This window comes from Pagrus pagrus (genome assembly GCF_965226575.1).
Source record: "Pagrus pagrus genome assembly, chromosome: 9".
NCBI lineage: Eukaryota > Metazoa > Chordata > Actinopteri > Spariformes > Sparidae > Pagrus > Pagrus pagrus.
This window is the reverse complement of record NC_140193.1, coordinates 18,642,831-18,663,465: the sequence shown is the minus strand read 5'-3', so window position 1 is coordinate 18,663,465 and position 20,635 is coordinate 18,642,831. Positions and strand designations below refer to the sequence as shown.

Genomic DNA, 20,635 nt, shown 5'->3' with positions numbered 1-20,635 from the left:
TGATGCAGGGATATGGATTATTGTCACACGAGAGAAAACACATGATATTTCGCTTCACGAAACTGCACTGCACTGTTTATTTACCATAGGAGTATAGTGGTTCTAGAAGGATTAGTATTAAACTAACTGACTTTTATTTGTGTTTGCTTTGACAATCCTAGGGAGGTTATGTTGTTGTTTCACCATCTTATTCCTTTTCCCTGTGACTGATCAACAGAACGTTCTCAAACGCCCGTTTTGGTGTTCAGAAACCTTGCTGTACGTGTTGTTTTATGTGTGAAATTAACATGTTTGCACAGTGTCTCACAGAGAAATGTATTCCACACAGAACTTGCTCTCTCATGCGTCTACTCTGCGGCAAAAAAAGAAAATCTAGCGACTTGTGTTGATGAGCGTTCCCACTCACCACCATCAGTATTCCAGTGTGCTGCTCGAGGTGTGGTGCAACCATCAACGGTCGCAAAAACAGAATGATAAACAACTTAATCTCACCTCTAATCATGCTTGTGCGCAGTGGTAAAGTGAGTCACATTAAAGAGATACCAAGATATAGTGCGTGTGCTTGAATGCGCATAGCCACTGTTTAGTCACTTCAACCTCTGTGTGGATTACAACAGGTATGATTTTACAGCACCAGAATAATGTGCTTTCAAGTAAAAATCCATTCGTCATGAAGCAACCGACTCAATCCGGGTGTTTTTACTGCCTACACAAGCTGCAGAGATTGCGTTTCATTCCGGGGCAGGTGCGGTGGTCTCATTAGAGAAAGTTATCCATGACAAAGTCGTCAGCGTCGACAGAAACAAGGCATTGGAAGCCACACATTAGGATGTGGCCTATTTATTATGGATATGAACCACCCTCTCATTCAGAGCTCAGATCATATTAAATGGTATGACTGTGACAATGCAGACACAGTTGTCAATAGCAGTCCTTTCCTGAGGTTTTAACATAGAGTGAATGATAATTAGTTTCCCTTTGTTGTCCTTATCTCTTACCTGCAGAAATGGCCAATTTATGCAGGCTGCACCCCGGCCAGCCAAAGTTGATGCTCCCCAGAGGAGGAAAGCAGCCATGTTTCAGACAATGGAAATGAACTCGGGGACAACTCAAGGTTGATTTAGATCCTGGGCAACATGGACTCAAATGAGCTACCAGGCCACACAGTTCTTACCCCAGTGTTGACTCAGCCTCCTCACAGAATCACTCGCATATAAGGTACCTGCAGCAGCGTCGGAGCAGCGTGTGTCTCTCAGATCTGGTCAAGTGAGAATAAAAATGCAAATGTCATATTGTTGAAACGCTGAGTGAACTAAATGTCAGTCCATCTTTTTCAATATGAGATATGAGATTGATGCGGATAGGAGGCTACTGGAGGCAAGTGTGATAGCTGCAGAAGGCAGGTTATACCAACAGCTGTGATATTTGAGCTGTGAAATAAGCCTTGTTTTTTTTCCACAAGCATAAGTAATTCTCTTATGTCCTTTACTGAGATTATCCTGAAAACACCCACGGTCTGTCTGTATTTCATCTCCCCGCTCATAAAGATAACAAAGAGACAGGTGGTATTGTTTTCAAATATTGATAAGAATCTGTAGTCCCTGAATACCCAAAGAGCTCCACCGACACTGAGAACATGCCACTCTGAGTAAGCGAAGAAACCCAGTTCATTTAACCCATCTTTAATTTCACATTTTTCACCCCCTGATGCCCATCTGATCCACTCCTCCTCAGACTGACCACTTGTCAGCTCCCTCCTGCGTCCACAGCCAAACACATTTCATCGATCTATTCATAATCCCCTAGTTCACATCCACATGTATTAGGAGCAACATCCAACCAGCACGTTTCCTCCCCCCACACCCCCCCCCACACCATCTCTCCCCCCCTCTCTCCCTCTCTCTGATGCTGCTGCTCGGTGCGCGCACATCAGTAAATGAATCACGTAGCACTAGAACAGCCCTTCTTCATGCGATCTTGCCAGACCTATTGGAGAAAACCCCCCCAAGGCAAGATCTGTCACTGTTCACTCATTTGCTGGAAGACGATCAGAAACTATGTTAAATGCACCAAGAAAGACACTGGAGTCTGTTATAAAGGCGTCGAGAGGATTCCGGTCAGATCTCACTGCGAAGGGAGCAGGTTTCAACAGTTGACGCGGAGACAACTGAGCGCAGGAGAAGCGATTAATTCTGATTATCTGAAATCTTTCTTTTTTCCGCGGTTTTCTCTGCTTTCTTCGCTTTTTCGGGGCATCGCTCACGAGGGGCCAGTGCAGACGAGCATTGTCCGAATGAAGGATGATAGAGCACTGGGTCCAATTGGACTGGATTATGGGATTACTGGACTGATTATAGGACAATCATCGGGCAAAAGTCGCAGCCGCGCAATAGATGCTCTTGAATGACGGGAACGCAAAAGGTTGGACGGGATTAACAGCTCCGTAGCCTGCTTTTCTTCTACTTTGTGGCATGGGCAGGCTGTGTGTGCCGAGCGAGCAGAGCCCATATGCAACAGTGTGCCGCACAGGAGAAAAAGTAAATGCATCGTGAATGGTAACATCGGACAATGCTGCATTTTGAGACGGGCATGTCAGTATCCGCCGTAGCCTAGGTGTAGATGTCGCATGAGGGCAATGCGCTTTTGTAAGCTCCGGTCTAACCTTCACCACAGAGATCCAAACGCTTTAACCTTGGATGCAGTAGGGAATATTAATACTTTATAGTCATCGATTATTCATTAACTCCCCCCCGCACACACACACACACAACCACCACCACCTGTGAGGAAAAAACAAAGCATTTCTCGCACACTATGTTTAATTTGATGTTTAATTCATGCCTTAGGTGTCGTCGGGCGGTCATCTTTGTTTACAGAAAGAGTTCATCGTAGCCGAACGGCATGTGAAAGAGGTTAAAACACAAATCAGAAGGCGATAACGCTTCACGGATCGATTTAATACCTAATTAGTGTGGGATCGGCGTCAACCACACGCCTGCTGTGGGTTTAGTCCTCTAGGTTTGCCGTAATCAACAGGTTGAAAGTCAACGAGGATTTTCTTTTTTCTTTTTCTTTTTTTTTTTTTTTTCCTGTCTGCCACTACCGCATATCCAGTTGAAGGGATGCGTCTCTCTGTAACCATTTTCTTTCTGCTGTGGGTTAAAGCCCTGACATTGAAAAACCTCAATTATTCCGTCCTGGAGGAGCAAGGACCTGGCACTGTTATAGGTAATATAGCAAAAGATGCCGGATATGGGACCATGGAGAGAGGGAAGAAATCTAACTTCAGGGTGCTGGAGAATTCTGCACCACATCTGGTGGATGTTGACCCGGAGAGTGGACTAATCTTCACCAAACAAAGGATTGACAGGGAAACGTTATGCAGGCGCAACCCAAAGTGCCAGCTCTCCATGGAGGTGTTTGCCAATGACAAGGAGATATGCATGATCAAGATTGACATACAGGACATAAATGACAACTCGCCCAGCTTTCCTTCAGATCATGTTAATATTGATATTTCAGAGAACGCAGCTGCTGGGACACGTTTCCCTCTCACTATTGCACATGACTCAGATTCAGGGGAAAATGGGATAAAGACATACCAGGTCACGAGAGATGATCACAATACATTTTCCCTGGATTTAAAAGTGAGAGGCGATGGGACTATATATCCAGAGCTGGTGGTTCAGAGACCTCTGGATAGGGAGGATCAGAGCCATCACACCCTTCTCCTCACAGCAATAGACGGTGGGGAGTATCCGAGATCAGGCTCCATGCAGATCAACGTCAGGGTGACTGATTCGAATGACAATAGCCCAGTTTTTGAAAAATCCTCTTATGTGATTGAGATTCCGGAGAATTCTCCTCCTGGGAAAGTGCTTATAGATTTAAACGCCACTGACCAAGATGAGGGGAGCAACGGGCAGGTGGTCTATTCCTTCACTGGATATGCATCTGAGAGAATCCAAGATCTGTTCTCCATTGACCCCAATACTGGCGTCATCAAGGTCCAGGGAGAGATTGACTATGAAGAGAATCCAATCATAGAGTTTGACGTGCAGGCTAAGGATCTGGGGCCCAACCCGATACCAGGCCACTGTAAAATAACTGTGAAAGTGCTTGACAAAAATGACAACTCGCCCATCATAAGTTTTGTGTCTGTTCGGCAGGGAGCCATCAGCGAGGCGGCACCTCCAGAGTCTGTCATAGCCCTGGTGAGAGTGACAGATAAAGATTCTGGACGAAACGGTCAACTTCAGTGCAGGGTGTTGGGAAACGTCCCCTTCAGACTGCAGGAAAACAATGATAATTTTTACACGCTGCTCACAGACAGACCTCTGGACAGGGAAATGAAAGATGAATACAATGTAACAATAGTGGCGAGAGACAATGGGATCCCTTCCTTGAACTACACAAAGTCGTTCACTGTGAAAATCTTGGACGAGAACGACAATGCGCCACGCTTTACAAAGACGGTGTATGTGCTACAGGTGCCTGAGAACAACATCCCAGGGGAGTATCTGGGCTCTGTCCTGGCCCACGACCCAGATGTAGGTCGCAATGGAACAGTGTCGTACTCCATTCTGCCGTCACATATCGGAGATGTTTCCGTGTACACCTACGTGTCTGTAAATCCCACCAATGGAGCCATATACGCCTCGCGGTCTTTCAATTATGAGCAAACAAAGTCCTTTGAGTTCAAAGTTCAAGCTAAAGACGGAGGATCCCCTCACATGGAGAGCACTTCTACAGTCAGGGTCAACGTCCTTGACGTCAACGACAATCTCCCGGTTATTATTTTACCCCTTCTGCTGAATGATACAGCAGAAATCCCAGTGCCTAGAAACGTGGGGATCGGATACATCGTGGCCACGGTGAAAGCGGTGGACCACGACCACGGAGAGAGCGGCCATTTGACCTACGAGATCACCGAGGGAAACGACGACCACCTGTTCGAGATGGATCCTGTGGGAGGCGAGGTGAGAACTGCCCATGCTCTTTGGGAAGAGGTTGCCCCAGTGGTTGAGCTGGTGGTGAAGGTAACTGACCATGGCAAGCCCCCCTTATCTGCCGTGGCTAAGCTGATCATTAAGGCGAACACAGAGACAGCGGCAGGAGGGGGTTCCAGCGCGAGCGGGGAGCAGCAGCACTGGGATGTATCCCTGCCCCTCATAGTTACCCTCTGCATTATCTCTGTCATGCTCTTAGCAGTCATGACCGCCATCGCTGTCAAGTCCAAGCATCAAGATAAGGAGACTGGGAATTATAACTGCCGCATGGCTGAGTACTCCAATCCTCCAGTGGGGAAAGGCAAAAAGAAAAGGATCAACAAGAGTGACATCATGCTGGTGCAGAGTGAGATGGAGGAGAGAGATTCTGCGAGCAGGATGAACGTGGTGAGCAGCCCTTCACTCATCACTTCACCAATATGTTTTGACTACCAGAGCCCTCTGCCACTCACACTGCCCAGGTCAGAGGTCATGTACCTGAAAACCACCCCAAACAGCCTGACAGTCCCCAGGGCAGGCTGCCACTCCAGCTTTGCCGGGCTTAGCACAGACACTCCAGCGAATAGGATGTCAGTGATACAGGTAAGGATGCTGCTGCACCGTATTCTTTATCTGCCCTTTATTCTCGCTTATCTGCACACGCTGCTTTGCCATACAAATCTGACAAAAGAAAAGTAATCGACTGAAAGAGAGAAACTCTGTCACTGGGAGCAGACATCATTATCATTGCTTTTTCTTTCCCTGTTATGACACTGTGAAATATTCTCCACATGATCTGGTAACTTAGTGCTGGGATGTAATAATGTGTCGTAAATGGCATTTCACTAAAGAGAGCTGCATTTGAGGAACCAGAATCATTTCAGAAAGTGCCTCCATTGTGAGTCGTCTCTTGCAAAACGGTACAGGTGGTCTGCATAATCAGAGAGCTCCTCTCAGTTAGACATGCAAACAGTTTGAGTCTTGAACAAGGCTGCTGTGACCCTGCCAGATCCACTGCTATAGAGTGAAAACAAAACCCTGCCTGAAATGTGGGATTGGACAGGTGTTTGAGCAGCTTGTCCGATCACATTACTGAACCAATGTGCAGCAGACAGCTAGATGCACACAGCATAACCTTACAATCGCATTTCTCGCTCCCCACAAATATGGGCCAGATCCACCCATCCGCGTCTAAAGTTGGCACGATAAGGCCATTAATGGGGTCCGGCCTTGTCTTGTAGAGATGGCGGGGTTGCGCACACGAGCCAGCTAGCATGCTAATTTGACAGCATGGGCTTGTCGTGACGTTTAGCACAGCAGAATTATCTGTTGTAAACGATGTAAATATCTAGGACAGTCTCACAGACAGTCTCATTTGGAGATGATAACACAGATGACAAGGCCTGGCACTGTCACCAGCCACTAGGGTATGTGGGTGTGATCAACACAAACACATTATTCTCAAGATAGGGGAAATAGGATGCTGATGACAGTGGCTAATGCTTTACTCCTTTGCCGTGCCAAGGAGTCACATATGGTCACAATGGAGATTTGTTCTTATCATGCCGTCAATACTGGCAGCCACTCTGTGGCTTTTATTGACATCTTTCAGGTGCTAAAATCGAGATATAAGAATCGGAATAAAACAGACTAGTCTGATTCCTTTTCCAGTCTGAATCTCATGTTACAAAGTTGATTGCTGAAAACTGCATTAAACTTTTAACGTGGCCAATGCAAAATATGTTTTTTCTCTCATTTCCAGACGGAAAATTTCCCCTCAGAACCCAATTATGCTGGCAGCAGGCAGCCATTTGTTCAAAGGTAAGAGCTCTATCCAAAAGCTTCCTGATTTAGCCTCTCCATCCTTGTATCAAGCCAGCTGACTATGGCTATCAAATAGAAGTGCTCACGCAGAGGTAATGGCAAGTTATGTGTTTTTTTTCCTCCCCCCCTCCTTCCATTCTGCTGCAGCTCAACATTTAAGGATGCAGAACGAGCAAGCCTCCGAGACAGTGGCCATGGTGATAGTGACCAGGCTGATAGTGACCAGGATACTAATAAAGGCTCACACTGCGACACGTCTGCTAGGGAGGCCCTCAAGATGAAAGCAACAGCAGTTAATGGCCAGCCTTTTGAACAGGGTGAGTGGATGCACTCTCTTCCTGACATCTTGAAGATGCCTAACTGACTCTTGCACCAGACATTGTTTATACTTTATGCACCGAGAACATGCATGGTGTTTTTTTAAGTGGTGGCCCACAGTGCAGCCAAACAAGTCATGGAAGAGGTAATTCCGCACTGTTATTAGATGCAGGTAGTGTTATTTTGCACCGCTTTACATTGCAGACAGCCTGAGCTGTGTTTCAAAGATGACATGGAGGCACCAGAGTGGAAGGTAGATGGTAGTTTGAAAGGATAAAAGAGTCCATTGGCTGAAGGTAGAATGTTCAAACATCTTCTGTCTGATTTTGCCATCAAAAGGAACTCATATGCATGGCAAAGTGTACCTCCGCCCGTGTCTCTTTTGATCACGTCATTATTTGAACACAGATTCACTGCATGCATGTCTTGAATAACACGACGGAGACAAGAAAGCATGATAGACACTTGCAATGTGCAATGACAGTTGTTTCTGGTGCAACATGACAGAGTCTTTCCACCTTTCGCTCGGGAAGATTTTCTCAGTTATTATCAGGTTTGAGGTGGTTACACTGTTTCGAGGGGGGGCTTTGCTTTGCGACTCAAAATAGAAATGTTAAATTTTATTTCGCAAATCTGAAGCGATCCTCAGTGCCAGGAGTATAATCGTAGATGATTGTCAATCTGTTGCAACCCAGCTGACCTGATAGGGACTGATATATTTAGCTATAAACTGAAAATATGAAAGCTGCTCTCACTGGTAAGATAAAAGATAATGGGGGACTCGAGTGAAGTGGTGATGTTTCTCATTTCCTTGTGCGAGCCTTGGAAGGGGAATGGCTCTGGTCATCAGGTCCCTATGCAGCACTTTCCACACCATTTACATTGCTATGAACTGTTTGTTTGTGGCGTGCTCAGGAGGGCAGAGATGGAAACACTCTTGCGGCTGCCAGAAGGATGTGTGAATCTCTCTCTCCCTCTTTCTCTATCTGTCTCACTTTTGTGTGTATATGTGTGTGTTTGTGTGTGTGTGTGTGTGTGTGTGTGTGTGTGTGTGAGGAATTATGGCAGACCAAACTTGACTCTGTGGGAGGTGTAAATTCAATCACAATTTTTTTTTTCTTCCGCCGCACATTTCTGAATCTGATTCAGCCCAAGTTCTAAGGCCAATCAAATAGACACATATTGAAAAAGACGTTTTGTACATGACTGAATATTTACATGAGCAGCACTGACAGGAATGGCAGTTAATTTATAGACCTGCATATGTAAGATAAGAGAAATGCAAAGAAGTGTGGTGTTGCTTTTAATATTAATAGGTTTTTTTTTCTCTCTCTTCTTTCTGCTAATGCCTCCCCTGTTTGCCTGTGAGAAATCTAGTTAAAAAGCGAAGCGATTAAATGGTTTTTTTCTCCCGTCGGGTTGGTCAGTTGAACATTAAATGGTGTCACTGTCTGCTCACTCCTCGATGGAAGATCTGCATTACGCACCGTGCGCTAGACCTGATCATGCAAAAACATCACCCTCAACCATCAACCCACACGCTCCTTCTGTCTCTTGCTCAGGCACATACATACAGGTACATTTATTGAACAACAAAGCCACTGCCGTGCAGATTTCTGACAAGATAGTGTTATTATCCAAAATGGATACACCACAGAATTTTTGTTCTAAATGCACCAACACAAAAGCTCGCGGGTTAAGTAGTATTGCTTTTATGTCTTTACCTTTACCATCCCTCTAGTCTCCCTGGCTGCTTTGATACAGGTAATATATGCACCTGTGCAGCTTCCACTATCATGCACTCTGAATATTTATTCACTCTCACAGACACCAGATGCACAGTGGGTATGTTGCTAGGCTTTCTCTGATTCTATTTATAATGGGCAGGCACTTTCTTTGTTTTTGAGTACATGTTATTGTTCCATTCACAGTTGCCCATAAGATCACAGCTACTTTGCCACTTTGTCATGATTCTATTATGTAGCTGTGTTAATGCACTGGACTATATAAGACCATTGTGTAACGCCATCATTTTAGAGCTATTATTCAAAAAAATTGTTATTCACTGATGGAATGGGAAATGAAAATGGAAAGCAGATGACAGGCACAATAGATGAAAGCACCCTTACTTCCTCATCCTCTTCACTCTGCATTCTTGTTTTTATTAAATGATCAAAAATTATAAAGCTACTAACAGTACTGTGATACCTCATTTTTCTTCCAAATTGTTACATGTAGTTAATAGCTATTTAATAAAAAACCTAAAAAAATTTAATTTGATCATAAGGGTGTAAGCATTTAATCTTATATAAACATGCAGCTAGATCCCTAAAATTGCTTCTGGTTATATAGCGAGACAAATAGCACAATAACAAAAAAAAAATACCTTCCTGCTCAACCTTCTAAGCACATACATCCCTTTGCATCAGCGTCATCTGCGAGCTCCTCTGCAGTGGTGATAGGTACCATGGAAATGAATTCAGCATCCCTCTGCTTCTCCTTGCTTATGCTTATTGTTCTGGCCTTGCGTATCTGTGCCTAAAAAATACTTTTCTCCATGGCGCTGAAAAGAAAGACGGAGGAACACAAATGCACGGGGCACAGAACTGCAATCTAGGGTGTACATGCTTCAAAGCGTAGCACTTATAATATGCAGGATCTTTGCTGCGGTTTTGCCAAATCAAAGCCATCATTTAGTTCTCCCTTTTGATGTAAAATGCATTTTGAACTCAAATGCGTATTTTCTCTTGATCTTAGTCCTGACAAAGACAGCACCAGAATGGTTTGTGCTCGGAATGTAACAGTGTGAGTTCACATAATATGTAACATGACGGGGAAAAAAAAGAAAAATCACAGTATGCGGCCTAGAAATATAATTTGTTTCGGAAAGAGTGAAAGCGGCTTGTTAAAACTTACTAGTTGTGTTTGAATGGGCACAATTACCGTTTGTTGCAAACACAGACTACTTTACTGCAGACTGTAACTGTAATTACCACGCTTCAGTCGTTGGTAAGTAAGTGCCAGAAATAACTTTAAAAACAAAACGTGATTATGATCATTATTGCGATCCAATTTCATTTGAAACCCTTTAACCAACTTCTTTTATACCATATATGATACATTCTCACATTATTTCATTTCAATCTTCTTTATTTCCTGTCTTATTGAGATTAAAGGTGCACTATGTTGTTTCGTAAAATAATTTGACCTCAGAAATTTAATATTCACAATATTAAAAAGACAATAATACAAACCCAGAAAAAGTAATTTGATATGTTTCCATTCAAACAAGCCATCATTGAGGGAAATAAGATCCCCACAGCGCTGCTTGTAGGTCGAAAGGTTGCTACTCACAAAGGTCCTGCGAATATAAACAAAGTAAAACATTCTGAAATTGCATTTTCCCTCGAGGACAGTTTGTGTATTCAGTTAATTCAGTCATAAAAATATATCAGTGATCTTCTATCTTACTCTTCATCCACAAAACTACAAGATGTACCTTCCTTTAATCTCTTTTTCAAGAGAGACCTGGCCAAGAGGACACCGTGAAAGCATTGTAAAAACAGTGTACACACAAGTTATACACAACATCCAATCAAGATGCAAGAAAGGAGTATAGTCGATATCCAAGTGTGTTAGTAGATATGATTTTCACAGCCACCCTGATACAATCGCTGGCCACCCCATTGGCTGCCCACTCACCCTGCCCTTGCACCCTTTGCATATGCATGATACAGCAATAAAAACCCTTGTATGCATAATATCTAGCCTCTATCTATTATAATTTAGGTCCCATTAATTTACAGAAAATCAATAATGGTGATATGAAATGCATAGCCACCCCACCCACACGCTGCATTTGGTTGCCACCCAGTGATTTTCACTGCTTTAATAGAGTAAAAGCTGTAATTGTAAAAGGAAAAACTCCTGTTATCCAGATCCTTGACACCAACATTCAGAGCAGATTACTGAATGTATTGTTTATTGAACTCATACAAATTTCACCACTTTGCTCTTAACAAGTAAGCACCCCATTCATATAATATTTCACACATTATTTAACCAGATACTAATAAAGGCTCCAAGGTTGAGAATTTTCTATTGCATTCGCATCTGATGTTTTTCGTGGTCAAAACCCACTGACTTGACTTTACAGAGAAGGAAACCGCGTTTGCCTCCATGTGAACCTTCTTTGTGTAATCCCAAAGAAGGCGGATAGTGTGCACATCCAACCCCAGTTGGTTTCCAGCTGCACAATGAAAACACTGCATACAAAGGAAAAAGAAGAGGCTTTTCCACACAGAGAAAATGTATGTATGTATGCGACGTTTTCAAGCGTTCTCAGGCAAATTGTAAAGACAAACGCAACAGCTCCACCTACAGCGTGATACAAAATGAAACCCAAAATCCCTAAAACGCAAATAAAAACACCTAAGGTCCTAAAAGAAATGTCAAAAGGCCTTTTCCTTTAACATTTTCAACATCAAGAGCCCTGTTTACTGTTTCAAATCTTTGTCCTGCCACAGAATAATTAACACTTCCATTTTGTCCTATGGCAACAACTGTGTGTGTGTGTGGGTGTGTTTGCGGGGGTGTTCATGGACTACTTGATAGTGGTGGCCTGTACTTTGCAAATGAGCTCGCTGTGTGCCACATGGTGCTGGTTTTCACATCTCTTGGGGTTTGCGGTATCTTCTCGTCTGGTTTTGAACTCGCCCCCTGGGTTTGCGTGTCCTCCAGCAAACTGGTCGATGCCGGTGCGCGAGGAAGGTGTTGTCTTTGAACAAGAGGATCCCCCCACCTCTTCTAGGAAGAGCCCCCCATCGCGTGTTGCTTCCCCTTGTTCCAGGCTGATACTCATCAGGGCCAGGTTTGAAAATGAGATCAAGTGGCTCATTCACAGTTAGTCACTTGCTGCTCATTGTCTTTGATATAATATAATGGCATGTGAGCAAGATGGAGAAGCCTTATTAATAGACCAAAGCTATGAGTGCTGATCGGTGTAGTGTCGAGCCAACAGGTTTAATGTTTTGGGTAGAGTTTTTGGTTTCCACGGGAGGAGGAGGAGATGGAATTATGTGAGAGACGGCATGTGAAATGATAATGTGAGACTGGATCTAGATGTGTGAATTTTTATTTTTTTTGTATTTTCCATCATTATATTTCACCGGGAACGTTTGATTCCTGTGGGAGAGACACCTACATAGAGGAAGAGATTGTGCAGATGTGGTGTGCGTAGTCTTTGTCTGCATCTTTCTGTGTCTTACCGGCTCATTCATTTCATATAGTTGGAGATTTTTGACAGGAAACACACTGCAACAAAAGCTTAAAACAAATAACCAAACTCGGACCGATTCAGCCATCATTACTTTAATTTGTTTGCATATCTTGCGTAAAGGATGTCAAGACATCAGCAATAAAAACACATTTTTTAAAGTCAAGGCATCAAAGCAACACGAAGAGTAAATTTATACTTTTACAATTTAAATTGCTGCCTCACTAGAAATGAAGGAAAACCGTCATTTACTACCAATTTACAAAAACAAGTTTGACATTTGGCTTCATGCTGCCACATGCAAAACACTTCCATGTATCATTGTCAAATTAATTTTGATAGCGGAATGTAATGGCTACAGAAAAAAAAAAAAAACAACCTTCTACATCATAACACCCTGGAAATTGGCTCCTTCCTTGTGTCACTCTCTCTGTCTGTGCTTATTTCATGTCTACCGGGGTTAGATGTGATGTGAAATGCGAAAGACGGCACAAATATAGAGCCTTAACCATTGCTCCACTTTTGACTAGTGACACTAATACGCAGTCTCTTGCACATGTTGCACGGTCCTGTGGCATTTGGCTTTGTGTTCGGCGTCAGCTAATGCAGCTCATGCTACCTCAGTCAGAGAGTAATCAGGCGACCACTTCAATCAAGAATATGTTGTCAAGAAGGAAGGTTGCGTGTTTTAGTGACATAAATAGTCGCCCCTCAATTTGAAATTCTGCTTCTAGTGGTGTTAATCTAGTGGCACTGAGGTGATAACTACACGGTATGTCAGTTCAGCCAATTCCCACCAAAGCACAGCCAGAGTTTGTCTTAAAGAAGCATATCAGTTGAAGTGACTTTCACTTTTTAATGTTTCCTCTAGAGCCCAACCGATATATGGCCTCCCACAGATAGATCGGTATCGGCGTAAATGTTGGCCTGATATGAGCCGATATGAAAACGTAATTTTTTTTACAAATTTTAATGCAGAATAAGATGCTTAGGGTCATTTTTGACAATTAAGTTTATTGTTAAACTGTAACATATCCTGCCTTTGTCAGTCACACGCGTTTGATAATCGCATTTGAGGGATCACTGCAAAAAATGTGTGTATGTCGACCGGTACGATCGAATGTTTGCTTCCTAATATCGGTATTGGCATCAGCCCCAGACATCGAGTATCGGTCGGGTTCTAGTTTCCACACATCCAAAAGCAGTTGTGTTTCTTGCTGCAAGAGTAAACTGTTGCCCACCACTCACAGTGAACAACGTCCTCTTGTAGCAAGGACAAGTCACAATATACGTCCACTAATAAGAGCTGAAATGAAAAATGGGCAGGAAATGCAAATGAGCTGCTGAGAATGCACCAGACTCCCTCACAGTAATTAGAAAAATTACTAAAGGTCAAACTAATGAGTGTTTGTGTTACAAATGGTATTCCCAAAATGCAAGTTCACCTTGATTTTTAATTTTAGATATTCATCTGATTTTCACAGCTCTCTGAATATCCAAAAGGAACACCTATACTTTCTGTGAATCGATTTAAAAAAAAAAAATGCAAATATTGAGCTCGCCACTGCTGTGATGTTGTTATGTTTGAGTACAAGGCTCTTCCCCAGACTCCTGATAAATACATATTGTGTTCTTCATCTTCTTAACATATGGTGTTACTTGTTTTCCATATAATATAAACAGACAGAGGCACCTTAAGAATATATGACGACTATGTAGCCTGAGTCCTTTTTGGGGTACAAACTATTGGAGGTAGATGAATTGTACTTGGATTTTCTTTATGTAGCTTTTGTATACAGTATTCATTACTGTCCAGTGAAAAACACTTATCTCCAGAATGTCAACCTGTTTTCAGCTTTGTGGCGATGCATTCTCCAGACGATCCAGGGACTTTGTAAATGGTTTGTTTGGCTAAAGTAATAGGAGAATTGTCTCAACTCATAAAGGAGCACTCCCTCTCTCAGTTTTATCGAAAAATTCACCAAATTTGGAGATGAGTGTTTTTCACTGGACAGACATCTTATACTCTTATTTGAGTGATGAGAGTGTGCAACAGGTGAGGCGTGTTATGTGTGTTTATAGGTACAGAGATGGTGACTGTATTTATCAGAAGTACTTGCACTCGAAACGGCAATAAAAATCCTTTTAACTGGAGCCACATGGTGTGCAGATCTATCCATTTCAGCCCTGCAAGATTTTTTTTTTGTTTCATCCTATTAGTTGCTGGGCTGTTTGTGTCTTTTTTTTTTTAATCTTCATCGTTATAGACAGTGTTATAACCAACAATAGTCTACCAACTACACAATTTCTCACCACTCATGCTCATGCAAATTGCTCATGCAAATTTCCACAGTTGTTTTTCTGTTAATTCCACTCAAAGTGCTGCTGCTGGAAATGTAAATGAGAAACACATCACTTCCTCTGCACCAGATGATATTTTCCAGGAAACACCTACACACGTTGTTGAGAAAAGCAGAGGGAAAAGGTTTCATGAATAGGTTGACTCATTTGCTACATTGACCGGCAACAAAAATAAAAGGATTATTAACTTTTTTTCCCTTTGCATGATGCCGTTATTTTAAGGTTGCATTGTGGGTGATGTCTAGAACAGAAAGGCTTGTACTTAAATCAATCAAAACAACTTTGATTTGTTTCACAGCTGTTGGAACAGGCGACTGTTTTTTTATTCTGAAAAATCCCAGTGATGCATGAATAACATATCAAGAAAGATCCTATAGTTGGGAGCAGGAATGTAAAAAATAGCACCGGAATTGTGTTTTATTGTTGTTGCTCATCCTTCAAAATGTCATCTACATTTTCTTCTAGGTTGTTTACTCTTACCACAGCAGGGTCCAATAACAAATGTTTAACTGTTTTTGCAGAGCAAGACAAATCAGTCCACTGCACCGATGAATGTCGTGCACTGGGACATTCTGACAGATGCTGGATGCCAAAGTTACGGGTAGGAAGCCAAGCAGACAGCGCCGATAATCGCACCAACCTTTTCATCCCTGTGGGAATGGACGCCATGGTAGAGACAGAGATTTATGGCACCATCAGCTGCAGCAGCAGAAAAACCCTCAGCACGTTTGGAAAAGAACAGCGGGACAGTACAATCCTCGTGGCCAATGTCAAACCTTACTTAAAATCGCAGCGTGCACTGAGCCCACCGCTGCAGGAGAGTCCATCTGCGTCCAGTAGTCCCACCAAGAGCAGTATGCCCCTGGACTTGTCCAACCAGGAGTCCGCAGAAGAGAGGGAGGGTGGTTCAGACATCAGTGCCTATGGACCTCCAGATGGCCAGTGCTCCCCGCTGCACACTGAATTGGAGGAGCCCTCCTACCTGACCTGCGAGCTCAGGCCTAAGTCCCTGTCAAGCAGCCTCATTCACAGCTCTGTCATCAGCCAGGAGTGTGGGGGGTCGGATTGTGCGCTCGACCCACTGGACTCCGCTAACTGACAGGTCAGATGATCCCGCTCGCTCTCACCTGCCAGGGGCGTGATGATGATATCACATTAATGACCAAGAGGCGATTTATTTTGACCCACACAGGTGTCCAGACACGCATTGTATAACCAAAAACCATCCGCTTTGTATGTTTCTTCTTTTTTTTTTAGTTTGTGACTTGTTGTGTTTAAGTGAAATATGTGTCCTTGACTGCTGTGAAGGTTTGGGGAGGGAAGGGGGGGGGGGGAGAAAAATCAGTGCTTACCTGACTTCAAGTGTTTTCACAGTGTACTGTACCTGTCAATTTAGATGTCTGTATTTTACACATTTCAAGCTCCAATTTTGTGAGGCTGTTGAACAAATTGCTACTGTTAAGCTATTGAGTCCTGTCTGCTTTTGTACAGTGAAGCTTTCTGTCTCCATTTAGTGTTTAAGGAACATCTCTTTGAATATCACAGGCAACTGAAATACATATCAGTGACGTTAAATACAAAAAGTGAAGTGTCTTATGAACTGTTAATGGTGGTGCAACAGGGGAATGTCCCTTTTCATAAAACCATTTAAGGTTCCTTATAAAAACAGTTTTTTAAGAATGTATTTGTAATTTTATTGTCGTCTCTGCAGTTTATGTGAAAATAAGCTGAGCTTACACGTGAATGTGGGCTACTGTACTTGTTGTGTATTTTATTAAATTTGTATACACTGTGTGCACGGAAGGCAATTATTTTTGACTGGCGAGGAATTCTGAAGCTGTCACGTTTTTGTGTGCGAGAAGTGCATTTGTGTCAACAAGGTGCTTAATACGTGTTAAAGACTAAAAGCTCTCGCGACTCTGCAAACTGTAGCTATATCCTGTATACCAGCATCGTGTTATCTGCAGTAGTCTAGGTCCTAGGTAACTTCAAACAAAAAGTCACAATTAACATTTTACACAGCTATTTATATTTAAAAACTCCAATAAAATCAGGCACTGTGTGTTGGTGCAACCAACAGAAGACGAGTTGACTTCTTCTGCTCGATGCTTACACATGCATCACATGTTGGGGCTGGAAAAGCCCCCGCTCGTGCCTTTGTACTCTCCAAGTCATCAGAGCGGCTGTCAGTTAATCGCCGCTCGTGATTATAGGTTTATTTATGAGCGTGTCTGACAAATGACGAGACACGAAGCTAACAAAAATGTTAAAGTTAACATTCGTCTGCGGCTGTCAGTTACAAGCAAAGACTTTTTGAAATTCTTTGATTAGATAGAATGAAATTTTAATGATCCCTGTGGGGGAAAGTGGGTCATGGCGGCAGCAAAGCATTGAACAAATAGTGTGTTAAAGGTTATCAAAAGTAGATACAAAAAAGAGAATTATACAACAAATAATAAAAAATACAGCATCTTCGCTGAAGAGAATTCAAGGTTAGGAGGCGTTTGATATCTGGAATTTCATCATCTTTTCACTGCAATACACAAAATGTAATCTTCTGCTCTCCCCCTCATATACTGACAAAAGCGCATGTGCAAGAAAAGCTGTTTGTATGCATTGTTTACTATTCAATCAAATGCTTGAAGGGTAGAAGTGACTCAAGGTCAGGTCACGGGGGAAGAGCCTAAACAGCTCCGGTCCGTCTATTCGCTCATTTCTTTCAAACATACCCTGTTTTTTTTTTTTTTTTTGTCTGTTTCTTTTTCATTCCACTTGAAGACAGGCATGTAAATGTTGTCATGACCTGTGTAATGCTATTCAGAGAACGTATATCCATTATATCTGCTCGAAATATGGTCCATAAAACAATTAAGTACCGACGTGGATGTATTTACCGAGAATCGTTTAACTTGGGAATCCTTGAAATGTAGAAATGTTTTCTGCTTTTCATCTGTAAAACAATCACACAAAAGCCTCCTGTTTTTTCCTCTTCTTCTTACTTAGTTTAGTTTAGTTTCTCCATCTGGAGACACTGACTTTTGTACCCCGGCTCGGTGAGCGGTTTGAGAATGCCTTGTTTTTCATGAGCTCGGGATAACAGAATCCTGTCATCTACTGAGAGCTGACTATAAGTACGACTCAGTTTCTCCTCGGGGAAAACACATTAATTTGGATTTTGATTTGCATTTGTTTTGGTGCTGGTATTGACACAATTCCAGACCTAGATGTCTCATCTCAGCAGGCAGCTCTGATGAGCTCATCTGCATAAGTTGAAATACTCTTTGAGAGGGAGATTGCGTGGGTCACAGCAACTCATCCCATTGAAATACAGACAGAAACATCACATCATTTTATCTGTATCAGTCCCCGGGTTTCAGAACACGGGGGATGAAGACAGGTGAGCAGAATGTCAAGTAGAAAAGGGTTGAACCATTTGCTGCGACACTTACTCCTCCGATTTCTTTAGCACTATATCATTGTTTTACATCACAAGGATGTAAAGCAGGTTAAACTTCCACTTCTGCCGTAATTATGCTAAATTTGCTTTGAAGCAAACCCTTTTCTTAATTAACACTGTACTACAGTACAGCTGCTTGACAAAGCAGTGCTATGTTGTTGAGGGGAGCTGAATGCAGATTAAGGACTAGCATGCAGTGCTGGATGAATATGACTTGTCTCTCAGAATGATTACAGTCACAGTGAAAGGGAATTACAGACAATGAAACTGATCTGTGTAATACCTCCATTCTTCTACATTTTACATACACAAATGATCTATTCAGATGAAAATGGAATGAGCAGTGTACCATTCAGTTGTGAAAAATTGACATGCTCACCCTGAGTACTTAAGCTTTTAATTCAATAATTCAATAACACAGCCGATTAAGAGCTTGTCTTCCACCTCCACCAAATGCTATGGGAGATGGTTCCACTTGGCTGAGAACTGTTGGTGGGGAAACAACAGTGCAACACAACACATAAACAATATTGCGAGTGTAGTTTTCATTTTAACTGAGAGATGTCATTGAACGCAGCGTGCATGCCTTTAGGGCGACAATATTAAAATGCTGCCTCTCGGTTTATTTGCATATTTGTTTTAAACGTAGGGAAAACAAACTAGCACACGAATAGCTCAAACTGTACCCAATTAGATAATGTAAATGTGACGCCTCTGAGTTTAATGTTACTTTAAGAATCACTTTGTATGATACACACAGTTCCATCATTCAGTGATTCATTAGCACATGCATTCATTTTTAATGAAAGAATTTCAAGTGCACTCGAGGCACTCACTGGTACAAACCTTTGTCATACTGCTTTTTCACCAAAAGTGTCACAGGGACGCAGAAAGCCTCGATATCACCAGATACAAATGATGGCACTAATAGGGTTTATGAATAGCAGTTTGCTGTAGTTAAAATCTGTGTTTAAAAAATGTTGCGACATTTCTGGAAATGTGCTTTTTCGCTTTCGTGCCAGGAGTGAGATGAGAAGGCTGACACCACTCTCACATGAGAGCATGGTATCAATCTTCTCATCTAACTGTCGGTGAGAAAGCAGATAAACATGAATGCCAAGATGTCAGACTATTCTTTTTAATACGTGGGAACTTGGGGGTGAAACCTGTTTCACATTTTTAAGACAAGAATGTACAGAATGTTTTTAAGGTTACTTGAGTTAGTGGGATACGAATGAAATTCTGAGACAGCCAGGGCCGGACTAAAGGAATAGATTACACCAGGACAGACTACAGAAAAAATAATACAACAACAGATAGTAGAGAAAAAAAGATTAAAAGATGAAGAAAAAGGTGGTGGACTTCAGGTTAGAGCAGCAATGTTGCGACCACACAACCTTTACAAAAGCATACACACATACTACATAAACAGGTACATCATTTATATACCGGTAATAGATTTTCTTTTTTCTTGTTAGTGGCTATATGTTTTTTTGCACAGAAACAACCTTATACTTAAAGTGTGGCCAGTTTTAAAGTTTTACACCACAGACTTTTTTTGTAGATGTTAAACATGTCCTAAAATATGTGTTAAACATTATTTAATGTAGGCAGTTCATGATCTTTGCCCCTCGCTATGAGCCCCCTAGTGGCAAAGAGGCCCTACAGGCATGTGCCTAGAATGCCTGTGCCTACATCAAGCCCAGCCGACTGCTTATAAATCAACAGATTTGATGATGTGTATTGTAAGCTCATAAGGGAATAGTACACATATTTCAACCATGCAATATCTTATTGAGGTTAACATAAAAAATCCACAAAAATATTGAGCATCATGCTACTCAGTGACATTGAAATACAGCTTATGTCTCTTTGTTGTAGCTTCTCATCCTCATGCATGGGCAGAAGCCTAGAGAAGCGCCAGTTTTCCTCATAAAGAAAATAAAGTAAAGTACACAAAGGAGATAACCTCCTGAAAACACACAGAGAAAAAAGCAGTTAACCAAACTGATTATTGTGTTGTTAAATTTCCATCGCGCACAGTGACATGGAAATAAATGTAAATGCCAGCTTTCACTATTCAGCAATGATTTCCTTAATTTGGATTCCAAGTAGCGCAGTAAGATATGCAAGTGGTGAAGCAGCTGCACTTTCACAATTTATTTTCCCTTTGTGACTGAAGACAGACTTGACGGGCAGTCTGGAAGGCTTTTTTTCTTTTTATAAAAATACTGTCCTTTAAACATTGTTTTGCTTCCGTTCTTAGAGCAGCGTGACACCGTTGACTGCATTTAGTTTTTTATTCAGACCCACAGGAATTAACACTCCTTTCATTGACCCCATCTGAGGGAAAAAATCCAGACTACACAGACACTTCATTTTGAGCGCTTGTTAAAAAGGTGTTACTTATGG

General features: G+C 42.2%; 1 protein-coding gene across 2 annotated transcripts; it reads left to right on the top strand.

Moving 5' to 3' along the window:
- The first annotated feature begins 1,949 nt into the window (after positions 1-1,949).
- Positions 1,950-16,562, top strand: LOC311262126 (protocadherin-17-like). Of its 2 annotated transcripts, none has more exons than XM_084361331.1 (4): positions 1,950-5,396; positions 6,751-6,809; positions 6,960-7,129; positions 15,288-16,562. In XM_084361331.1, the coding sequence occupies exons 1-4, from the start codon at positions 3,123-3,125 to the stop codon at positions 15,863-15,865; spliced, it is 3,081 nt and encodes a 1,026-aa protein (XP_084217457.1). In that variant the 5' UTR covers positions 1,950-3,122; the 3' UTR covers positions 15,866-16,562. The 2 variants fall into 2 exon arrangements, with proteins under 2 accessions (XP_084217457.1, XP_084217456.1); XM_084361330.1 differs by having other exon boundaries at positions 1,950-5,591.
- Positions 16,563-20,635: the final 4,073 nt, after the last annotated feature.

Bases quoted from the DNA above. Each gene is read 5' to 3' on its own strand.
- LOC311262126 (XM_084361330.1), top strand. From the start codon at position 3,123: ATGCGTCTCTCTGTAACCATTTTCTTTCTGCTGTGGGTTAAAGCCCTG. The intron at 5,592-6,750 runs GTAAGGATGCTG...TCTCATTTCCAG, and splicing joins ATAGGATGTCAGTGATACAG to ACGGAAAATTTCCCCTCAGA. The intron at 7,130-15,287 runs GTGAGTGGATGC...CTGTTTTTGCAG, and splicing joins TGGCCAGCCTTTTGAACAGG to AGCAAGACAAATCAGTCCAC.